Source organism: Phoenix dactylifera, chromosome 14 (genome assembly GCF_051530095.1).
Source record: "Phoenix dactylifera cultivar Ajwa chromosome 14, Ajwa_hap1_PhDact_Kaust_v1.1, whole genome shotgun sequence".
In the NCBI taxonomy this organism is placed as follows: Eukaryota; Viridiplantae; Streptophyta; class Magnoliopsida; order Arecales; family Arecaceae; genus Phoenix; species Phoenix dactylifera.
This window is the reverse complement of record NC_143203.1, coordinates 20,684,649-20,696,209: the sequence shown is the minus strand read 5'-3', so window position 1 is coordinate 20,696,209 and position 11,561 is coordinate 20,684,649. Positions and strand designations below refer to the sequence as shown.

Below are 11,561 nucleotides of genomic sequence, written 5' to 3'. Positions count from 1 at the left end.
AAGTTGACAATAATCTAAACCTGAACCGATAACAAAAATCCTGCCCAAACTCATTTATTTTGAATAGGGCTAAGGTTCGGAAACTTCTGAAAAATCTAGGCCCCAGCATGACTTGAGCCCAAGCCTGAGCCTTACCCGAACCTGATTGGGTCGGACTGAATTATTTATTTGGACTAAAAATTGGGCTATCTCAAACTTGATTGAAGCTTAATCTTACAATCTTTTGTACAACAGTTTCACATTTTTTGGATGAATATTGTAGCTTCATGTTAGCAATCATTTGATGAACAAAAACTGGTTTACCAGGAAAGCAAACTAATAACATAATTGGAAAAGATAAAGTTCGAGATCCATTTCGGGCTAGGTCTAGGTGTTGTCTGAGCTTTTGATATACCTGAGCCCGGTCCGAAAAATTTTTTGAATGAGTTTAAGGCCAAATCTGGTCCAATATATTTTGGGCCTATCCTGTAGATCGATTCCGGCCCTCATTTTGAACGATCGGAGGCATGCCAACCTCTTGATTCCACTTTTTAGCATCAGAGTCTTTCTTTTTCGGTCGGGTCGGGCCGGCCGCGGGTCGGGCTTGACGTTGGGTTGTAGTACGTCCGGGTAGGACCGGCCCGGCCCGGCCTGGTCCATGACTGGATCTACTTTTGCGTTGCAATTCGTAATATTAGGGGGAGACCGGAGCGATTCGGAGATCTCTCCCTCGCGATCACAAAAAAAGAAGAAGAAAGTTTAGGGTTTGTGGCGCCCTTTCCATCTTTCAGGTAATTCTCTCCATTCGATCTCTCACAGGATTAGGATTCTATGACTCTCCCATGTCGATCTGTGATGCTTGTTTTATTGGTGATATTGCTAGAATTTTTCTTTGATTAATCCGCCATCTCGGATCTTGGTGAGAGGACAGATTTAGGGTTTGAGGTTTGGGTTCGACGTTTGAAAGAGGGTACATTTTTCTTAAAAAAGGTTTGGAATTATGTTCATTAAACGTTATTGTTGCCTTCGCGGAATCCAGATTGTGCCCTTTTTGTTGTTTATAAATTATATGGGTAATCAGGGAATCTTTGATTACGGGATCCTTGCTTTTTAGAAAAGTTTGGGGGTGAAAAATTAAGGTTTGGGAGATTTTTTAGGCATTGTTCTGAGTCCTTTTTTTTGATTATTAATCGGTTAACCTTTTAGGTGTAATCTTTTGTTGAAAGGTATTGATTTAGGAATTTGGGTCATTTCTTCTCGTTGGTGGAAGGGCTTATCTTCTTTAATAAGTGCTGTTGTTATTTTTGCTGTTTTTGGGTCGGAGCCTTATTAGATGAATTTCTCGAAATGAAGTTCTTTTCTTGAAGTTGAAGGGTATGGATTTTTTTGGGTGAACGTTTGGTTGCAAAGTTTTTGGAGGTTACATCTCAAATTGTAGCTGAAAGGTTAGAGTTTTGAGTGTTTTATCGAGCTTAATTCTGGGTATTCTCTTCAGTTTTTACAAAACAGTTAAGAAAGAATTGTTTGTTCATTAGAAGAAGTTGGGATTATTTTTTCCTTTACTGAATGAAAAAAAAACTGCTTGTGATTTGATTTTGCTTGCACCAGGTTCCATGATATAAGGTTTGAATTTTACAATGGGTTATCTTCACTGAGTTTTTTGGATTAGTTTTTTGATTTTGTTCTGATAATCTCCCTTCTTTTCTGTTAATTTTTGCAATGCATTTAAGGATACGGGATTTTTACTTGGAATTATGTTCATTTGTAGGGAATGAAATTGTGGTCTTAGCTTCTTTGTTGTTGTTTTATCAAAAATTAGGTATTCTTCGACCGTCATTTGGTTGAAAGCTTTAAACTAAAAGGTTGTAAATTTTATATCAATTAAAGAAATTCTTCTATTTTAATTTTTTTATGTAGGTCTTCTATGGAATTGAATATTCACCTTCTTTCTCACCTTTTTATTCACTAGTAGGTGTTTACATGAAGGGTCTGAAAATGATGGTTGATATCAAGTCTTTGCAGGTGCCAATACTTTAAAAAGCCATAGGGTAATGATGATTCTAAGTTCATGATTTTTTTGTCTTGCAGGACTTTTTTGATCTTGGTTTCTTGCCGTTAAGAGTAGCTACACAAGTATGTCTAGCAAGAAGGAAGAGAAAGCACAAGCTGCAGCCGAGCGAATCAAGGCAGCGGCACTATCAGCTGCAAAGGGCCTTAGCCGTGCTCAAGCTGAGCGGGCAGCCGCGGCAGCCGCACGAAATGTAAATGCTTACGGGCAAAAGGAAGAAGGGCCAAGCCGATGGCAGGAAAGGAAAGAAGCAAAGCGGCAGATGTATCTTATGAGTACAGAGAAAGCTGTGAAATTGGGAGAGAGGAAGGATCTGAAGGCATCAATTTCCTCTTCTGGTGGTGCATCTGCTCAATGTCAGAAGTGTTTCCAGGCTGGCCATTGGACGTATGAGTGCAAGAATGAACGGGTCTACATGTCGCGCCCCTCAAGGACACAGCAGCTCAAGAACCCAAAGTTGAAGATGAAGCTCTCAGTCTCCTATGAATTAGACAACCCTGATATTGGGAAGGACCTGCAAGATGAAAGGAGCCAGAAGAGAGAGAAGGGTGAAAGAAGCAGAACAAAGAGCAAGAGGAAACACCGATCAGGCAGTGATACAGAGAATGACAACAGCGAGGCTTCTGTTTTTGAGACAGATAGTGAGTCTTCAGTGACTGAGTCCGACTACTCTTCTGCCGAGAGTAGTTCAAGCTACAGTTCATCAGATTCAGAGGAGCACAGGAGGAGGAGGAGAAGGAATCCGAAGAAGAGAAGGCATCAGAGATACACATCATCCTCTGATTCTTCTGAATATGAGTCAGCTTCAGATAGTGATTCGGATGAAAAGTACAGCAGGAGGAAGAATAGAAGGCACAGCCATAGACATTAGGCTGTTTCAGAGGAAAACAGTGTCTTTGCTAATTCCTATCCTTATGTGTCGTGTTCTGACTAATTTGGGCCTTTAGTTTTTTTGGTGAGTGAGGTTTTTTTTAACGTTGTTAATCTTTCTCTACCTACTTTTCAGTTTGGTTTGGTAATTGTGGGTGCTGCTCCTCAAAAATGTTAGTCTCAAGCTTCTTATCTCTGTGGCGATAGACTTGTCCTGTTTAAAACAGTGCATATGAAATTACATTATGTAAAATATGATTTTATTTTGGATTGAATTTGTTATTTTAGCCCTACATCTGTTTATCAGTTAATCCATCTGTAATATTTGTCATTCTTTTATGTCCTGTGAAATATGCTTATCAAAATCTTGAGTTGAGTAGTTAAAATATGTCATAGTGCTGCCCCAATTTTTATGCTGTGTGTTTTTAGGTGTCAGTTATTTTGCTTTTAGTACTTATGTTCTACAAGGTTCTGCTTTTGTTGCTCTTGAGCATTTTATTAAAAGATGACACCAAAGATGGAGGAAAGCAGTAAATACTTGTTTTACTACTGGTAGAATGACAGATGAGAGCTATATGAGCATATAAATGGTGGAATCTTCCAAGTCTGCTCAATGCCCCTCAAAGGCTCTTTTCTACTCATTGTTCACAAATGAAAAAGCTGTAGCACTTTTGCCCTTTTTTTCAGAAAAAAATTGACAGGGCATAATATGCTAGTTCAGCATTACCTGATGGGAACAATGAGTCCACAGAAGCTGGAGAGTTAGCGCACTAATTAGACCAGCAGATCTGTACTCATCAAGTATGTTAACATAAAAGCATCCACCAGGATGGAGAATTGACGGACATAAACATTCCTCATTTTTTAGATGTAGATTGAACTGTTATTCACTTGTTAATGCTTGCAATAACACTCTTTTCGAAGGATTCTGGTGGATTAGAGGTGAAATAACTTCCATAGATAATAAACGATCCTCATTTTTGGCTGTTTGGTTTTTTACAGAACAGCAATGAACATTTTAATTTTGGTCACTTTTTTTTATAAGCTTTGTCCAACCTAGATAAGTGTAGAGCCTCAACTCAAGGGATCAGTTTTTAGGAATAACTTGTCCCACAAGTGGCAAAAAGTCTGCACCAAGATTCTCCAGAGGGTTCCAGCACTACATTATGCCGCCACACCCTCCAAGATTATCTCCCTAACTGGCATCTCCACAGGAAGATTCTCCATATTATATTATTACCAACCATGGATTTTGGTGGCCCCTATTTCACCGCATAGTGCCAGAATGAGTGTTATTAGTTCATCTTCTTTACCGGAGCATCTCAGCTTTGTGTATAAGGGAGCTGGACCCCCATCCCAAATACCTCACTAAAGATCAGCAGCAGAAGAAATTTTCATTGTTCATCGGTCATCAGTACTGTTGGCAGCTGGAGAAGAAGGCCACAACAGCAGCCATGAGTACCATGAAGTTTTGCCGTGAGTGGTAAGCACATATATGCTAATTGCAGACAGTGTAAAACCTCTCTTATAAATTCCAAGGCTTCATTCCCCCTTGATTGGACAGCAATAACATACTGTACCCAAAGGAAGACAGGGAGAAGAAGATCCTTCTTTATGCCTGCCGCAACTGTGATCATCAGGTACTCCCTTCTTCCCCGATCCATTTTAGCCAATTTCTTCCTCCTAGTTCATATGTAGTGTAGGGGTGGTCTTGCTTTTATAGATAATGGATAGAGGTAGATCTTTGATTATCTGTCAGAATACTCCTACTGGTTCTTAAACCAGCTTGTATGTTAAAAAATTTGGCATTGACTTAATATTGAACTTGGATGCTGTTCATCCTTTCTCATCGTTTGAACTCTGTATAATTTAGTAATGTTTATGAGAATTTCTTTATCAATTGCTGAATATGTTCTTTAAGGACACAAAGTTTTGCTAGGAGCTGCTGGTGGCCTTTCAATAGTGTTTTTCAATCGGGTTGTTCTCTACCTTGCTTGCTCTTTTGTTAGAGGCTTCAGCAACCCAAGGAAATGGTTTCATTAGTTGTGCTATACTACAATCTACTTTGCAAAGGCATTAATCCATATCAAATATAAGTGGTTGTTCCCTTTATAGATTATGACTGAAAGGTGATGATTGATATCCTTGTGTTAGCATATTTTAAGTCATTGAAGACCTGGATTAACTGTTAATAATACAGGATAAAATACTACGGGCTTAACTGAAAGAATGTAGGCATCTATCAGAAAAAGAAGATTGAATGTGGAGTGACCCTCCATATGAGTACCTTAGGCATGATAGACCAGCTACATTTCCATTAAGTTAGAGACATCATTTGCCAATTGGTGAGATCTCCTACAATTAAAAGATTTTCTTTGTTGTTTCTTTTTTAAGATTGAATGATTTTTTGAGATCCTTAAGTGCTGATGCTTTGTTTGGTGAACAGAGTACTAATGCTTGAATGAAACTTTGTCTATTCTATCCAGATTCCAATGGGATGGAAGTTTATTAAGGATTTCTTGGAGTCCAAAAGACTTTGATAGAGCTTCCCTTTATTTGGTTGAGAGAGGTGATTGAAGTATCCCTTAACTAATGGAAGACAGCATTAATGGATTTGTGGCATATGGAACTGTTAGATGGAGATAAGGGAATATTCGTTAAATTTCTCAGCCCAGTTTGATAAATAAAATACATATAATTATGTAGATTGAAATTTCTTCTCTATTTCCTTGATAGAGTGGCCTTTAGACTTGCAGGTTGAGGATGGGCTCTAAACTTTCTGGTTGAGCATGGGCTCTAGGATTGCGTGTTGAGTTAGTCATTGCATAATTTTTAGTTGTTCTTAGGTAGGATAGGTTTTTGGTTTCTATTTTCATTGGGAGTATTGTCTACCCTAGGAAGTACTAAAAGTTTGATTGACTTCTACAGCAATTTAGGCATCTCTACTTCTAGAACTTAGTGGGAATCTGAATATTCTGAGTTATTTATGAGAATCTGAATATTCTAATTTATTTCTTTTTCTTTAGTTTCTTTTTTCATTAGAGAGTATCTGAAGTGAAGGGGTGATAATCCTTTTTGGAGGTCTTTCCATTTCCTTTTTGTGTACTTCCTTATTTTCTTAAGAGAAGGGAGTTCTTTCCCTGTGTCCTGAGTTCCTAAAGCTAAAATTAATCCACTATGTGGCCTTTGTGATATCCCATCTCAATGTAATATTTACTTGAATTTTCTACTAGGTTTGAGGCTTTGGCTGATTCTCAAATGGCAAGTACTCCATGCTCAAAGGTGATGACTCCGAAACCTACATGGTGATTTCTAGGCAATCTGATGATGATTCTTTTTGTTCTTTTACTATTTGTTATCAAAATTCTTTTTCCTCTTATCTTATTAAAGAAAAATGCACATATGTTCTCATATTTCTCAGCTTTATTATTAGTCAACCAAGTTATTTATCTTTTTACGATAACCTCATAGAGATCCTTTTTCCACATTTTTTACCAATGGCCCAGTCACCTAGTGTTTAGACCATGATCTGCCGTACCGGCCGGTACGGGCCGGTACGTACCGGTCTGGACTGGGACCGGTACCGGATCAGCGTGGAATCCGGTACCGGTAGTTATTGTTGAAGAACCGGTATGGGACCGGTACGGGACCGGTTCGGACTGGTACGCCACCGGTACGGACCGGTACGCCACCGGTACGGACCGGTACGCCACCGGTACGGATCGGTATGGGACCGGTTTCGTACCGGTCCGGGCCGCCACCGGTGCGCCGACCGGTACCGGTACGGCGGACCTTGGTTTAGGCTGTATAGAAATGCTTTGAGGTTCATTGGTAAGGCTTTATAATATCAGAGGCTCATGCGAGGAGCACATCTCATACTTTCAAATTGAGCCATATGCAAGTAGCATACAATTTTGCCATTAATTAATTCCGCATCCATAAAGGGAAGAGATGTATCTATATTTTTACTTTTGCATGATGTTGTGTGTTGACTCAAATTCTAAGCCTGTGTATGACAATTTTTTTTCCTTTCTTTCTTTTTAATGGTGTGCCACCACCAGGTTCAAAACCTTGGACCTCCAAGAGCAAGCCCTTAGGAGAGGGATGGCAGGCATTGGATGCAGGTCCCATTGGCACATATGACAAGATGTATTAATCTACAGTCTACACAGCTATATATTTGGCCACCTACTTTCATAGTCAAGTCCAAACATTAGACTGGATTTTTTTTAGTTTGCCCATGTTTATTTTATTTTTTCTGACATTAGTAAGCAATTTAGGAAATCAATAAGGCTTTTAACCTATCCCTTTAGGCATATGCCTTGCTGCATTGGGAGCCTGAACACCTCACACCTCTGCCATTTTGGACATTGACTGCAAACTGCTATAAAAATCCCATCTCCATAGGTTAAAGTTTGAAACCAAAATTCAGATCAAATTTAGGACTTAGCTATATTGTTAGTTTTTACTGTTCCAATCTCTCTATTGAACCCTAAAGTTTTTCTTCTACTGTAATCATTATCTTTGCACTCCAAATATGACTTTAAATTATTCTGGAGACTTCACCTCCAGATTGATCGTTTACAATTAATGATGATTTTTGATATCTTCTACATGACTCTTCATCCCACAACTCTTAGTAGGCCGTAGAAGTTGAGCACACATCATCATTTTAGCATCCTACTTTGGTAGGTCATATTCTCAAGATGTTTTAGATGATATCTAAAGCCTGAAGTCAAGGGATGTTAAGAAGTTCTATATTTTATTAACGAACTTTATTACACTGAGGAGATGAATATAGGAGACCTATTTGATGCATCCATAGTCTTGATCATGGTTGAATCTTAACTAAAGAGGGATATTTTCCAAGGCTCAGAGTCCCAGTGCATGATATTCTCATGGTGGGGTTTGGGAAGGGTCAGATGTATGGAGCCCTACCCTTGCGTGTAGAAGAGGCTATTTCTATATTTCAAAACCGTGATATCTAGGTTACAATGGAGAAACCGTACCATTGTGCCAAGGCCCGTCCTCTCATTTTTGAGGCCCAGGGTAAATAAGAGTTGGACTTAGAACTTTCAAATAAGTGAGCCATGATAGGATTTAGGAAATCATGATTCTCTTCAATCTATACTGCATTTCATATCCTTGTCTGAATGAATTGTATTATAGGAATCATTGGTGTATGAGTTATTGAGCCTAGAGTTCTAGCTGGACTGAATCCTTGCCATGAGGAGCAGCATTTTCTCCTATCAACATATAAGCATTGCTTTTTTCTTCTTTTTCCACACCTTTGTATCTCTACTCAACATTGACATCCTGCTTGAATTTAGGAGGTTGCTGATAACAACTGTGTATATAGAAATGTGATACATCATTCTGTTGGTGAGTTTGCACAAGTCCTACACGATGTAACAGCTGATCCAACTCTTCCCCGTACAAAGTCAGTTAAGTGTGCTCTCTGCAATCATCAAGAAGCGGTTTTCTTCCAGGTCATCTCTTCTTACTATTTTATTTTAATTCTTATCTAATTGCTGTGTGTTTGTGCCAATTTAATTACAAAGTGATTTTTGCTAGAAATGAGTAAGTTGTGGCTTCCCCAGATGATGGATTTAAGGGAAAAAATCAGAAAAAAGTTTGATGTCAAAATTGATATATGTCTCTAGGAAGAGTTTAATAGGGCTTCCAAGACATATCTGAAAAAGGAAAAAAGAAATGCTGTCAACACATTCCCAAAAATAATCTGGGCAAGTTATCTGCTAGATTATTCGCACTTTGGTGGTCAGTGATTTTGCATCCCTCGGCGGAGGCCAGATCAGCTGCTATATCAAAGATGATGGCAAGTCTTTATGGAGAATTTTCCCAATTAGTTTAAACAATGAAATTGCTAGTCCTCTTCAAAATGATTGGCTATGTTAAAAACAGAAGAATGAACTCTCATTAGATTCATAAATATACCCATAGGCCTGCAAATTGATAGAGCCTTTTCTGAGTAGTGTCATGATAAACTAGACTCTTCAAGCTATCCCCAGACTACTAAATGCCATCCTATGTAAGACTATCAGGTGGTCTATGGTGGCAGGTTTGACATGGAATCGAAACCTCTATAGGTATCTTGTTGGAACTTGTAGTCCATTATTTTCGTGATGTTAATGCTAAAGCATGTAAACAAGTAACGAGTCATGGCAGATTACTAGGGTATTGTTTGATAATTTGTGATGAATTTTCTTTATTCTAAATGTTGTTCCACTTTGGATGATTTTTTAGTACAAATCTGACTGATATTGTATCTGTTTTGGAAAATTTGTAGGCTACCACGAGGGGGGAGGAAGGCATGACACTGTTCTTTGTCTGCTGCAACCCAAGTTGTGGCCATAGATGGAGAGATTGATGAATCGACCTTTTTCGCACATGAACTACGAGTTATTGTCACCAAATTAAGCCAAGAAAAAATAAAGATACATTGTGGTGTTCTCAAACTACCTAACTTGAATCTCCACGTACCATCAATTTAACTTGTATGTTATTCTAAATTTAACTTGTGTGCTGTAGTGTCCCCTATGTGGTTTAGGGGACACCACAGCACGGTTCAAGGTCGACCACGGACTAATCGTATTGCTTGTAATTATATTTAAATGGATTTCAACTCTTAGCATGATGAGGATGTCAGGGCTTGAATAGAGAAAGTATATGAGGATCCATAGATGTGTGTATTTAGTCTAAGAGATTTTGGATATTTATATAGGACTAAGAAGTCCAAAAAATACTTTCTAACTAGCTCTTTTGGATGAGATCTTGGGTTGTTACGCCGTATCTTTCAGAATGCCCTGAAGGTGGTAAGCTCAATATTGTTTGTAGTAAAAAATAGCTTGTGCTTGGTCAAAGTCGTTGCAACTTGACCATTTGAAACAACATTTCGACCAATTGACCTAGGAAATCAATTTTGAAGACCAAGTTAAACCTCAATCTGTATGCTTACAAAACCCAAACTGTTATGAACTGTTTTTCGGATGAAAGGATGAATAAGCCATGCGTAGAACTCGAATAAACCAGCAAAAATGCCGGCTACCGGATCCATTTTCCGGTAACCTGAATTCATGGCTGCCATGGAAGCAGGTTTGAGCAAGAAAAATGGTAAATTCAACATTGCAGTGACAAAATATGAGTCATCTCACCTCTTTCAGTAGGAAATCTATGGCCGCCACATCATCAACAAACTCTTTCAAGAGATCCTAAGGAATTCAGTATCTAACTGAACCTGCTGGAATCCAATTCGATTAAATCTTTGGAGCCGTACAATCTCTTGCAAACATTTCAGGTAGAGTTTTACCATAGTAGATGGAACCGATTCCTTAAACTCCTGAGTAAAGTCAGTGCACCTTTTTTGATATAATATCAGTAAAACTGAAATTTACATTTGAATGAGTAAATTGAAAGCAGTCTTTGGCCTTAAACCTGTTGGATTATTTTATCCCTACTCAAGCATGGAAATAAACGACCATGACTAAGGGCTCAGATGGTATTGCTTCTGTTTTCTGTTTCTGTTTTCAAAAACCTGGAGGAGAAAAATGAACTAGACTGGACATGTATAATGAAACCTTTTGAAATTATCTCTAAAATCTTTAGAGCTTTTGGTAGCTTAGATTTATTGCTTTAAAAATGAATTATTTGCTTTAATTCATATATATTCTTTATATTTTAACTACTATTCATTTATATATTTTGTAGTACACATGAGATCAGCAATTCCCATGTCATAAGACCATATAGAAAAACATTCCTTGTCCAATTAAACAGTAGAGATTAAATTTTCTGTGGTATCTAAGTTTCACCGATCTTATCAAAGCTATAAAAAAAAAAGGTGAGACTATTAATTCCACCATGGCCGGCAAGCATTTATTTTGCTGAAAAATAATAATCCTACATCGAATAGGTTAAAAAGTCCATCCACCTGAACAACCGAATTTTAAGATAGGATCTTAACACGGTATCGGAGCCTATCGATCCTTCTTACTTACTGAAATTCTCTCCAAGTTAGGCCCATAGGATGGAATGTGTTATAAAGACTGTGACAAGTTCACATTACAGTCCATCACCAGTATCATCCAAGAAGCAGCAGCCATGGCGGCCTATCTTTTTGTCTTCTCTTTTGCGGAAAAAGCACAGTATTCGGTCTTCAGCCTTATCATGTATTGTACCCTAAAGCAAGCCCAGATGGGCTTCCCTTTGGTCCATGTCACGGCTTTGACCGATGGAAGGTGACACGTGGATGGCTTTGGACAAGGTGAATCTACTGTCCTGACCAACACATACAACATCAAAAACATCCGTCCCTGCTCAACACGTGTCCGATGTTTGTGTCTCGAGCACCTACCACTATTAATTATAGATTTTACTCTAAGCCATTTTTACCACTATAAAAAAAATAATAATAATGACAATTATTTGCCCATATTTAACTTGAATTCAATTTCCTCGAATGGAAAATAATGGCTACTGTAATAGGAAATTGCAGAAATTATGAAAATATAAACCAGTGATATTACTTAATTAATCGACAATTGGCATGGTAGGAATTATTATTTTTAAACTAAAATAAAACTTGAATTGACAAAAAATGTTCCAAAGCAATGGTTAATTTCGATGT

At 38.2% G+C, this 11,561-nt stretch overlaps 2 protein-coding genes across 3 annotated transcripts; both read left to right on the top strand.

The window, feature by feature from the left end:
* The first annotated feature begins 618 nt into the window (after positions 1-618).
* LOC103712653 (uncharacterized) lies at positions 619-3,192 on the top strand. Its single transcript, XM_008799234.4, has 2 exons — positions 619-770; positions 2,068-3,192. The coding sequence occupies exon 2, from the start codon at positions 2,115-2,117 to the stop codon at positions 2,916-2,918; it is 804 nt and encodes a 267-aa protein (XP_008797456.2). The 5' UTR covers positions 619-770; positions 2,068-2,114; the 3' UTR covers positions 2,919-3,192.
* A 137-nt stretch (positions 3,193-3,329) lies between these two features.
* LOC103712652 (DNA-directed RNA polymerases II, IV and V subunit 9A-like) lies at positions 3,330-9,396 on the top strand. 2 transcript variants are annotated; one of them, XM_088710598.2, is made up of 5 exons: positions 3,330-4,400; positions 4,482-4,557; positions 6,151-6,199; positions 8,248-8,406; positions 9,225-9,396. In XM_088710598.2, exons 2-5 carry the CDS (start codon positions 4,532-4,534, stop codon positions 9,303-9,305), a joined length of 315 nt encoding a protein of 104 aa, XP_088566724.1. In that variant the 5' UTR covers positions 3,330-4,400; positions 4,482-4,531; the 3' UTR covers positions 9,306-9,396. The 2 variants fall into 2 exon arrangements, with proteins under 2 accessions (XP_088566724.1, XP_008797455.3); XM_008799233.6 differs by lacking the exon at positions 6,151-6,199.
* Positions 9,397-11,561: the final 2,165 nt, after the last annotated feature.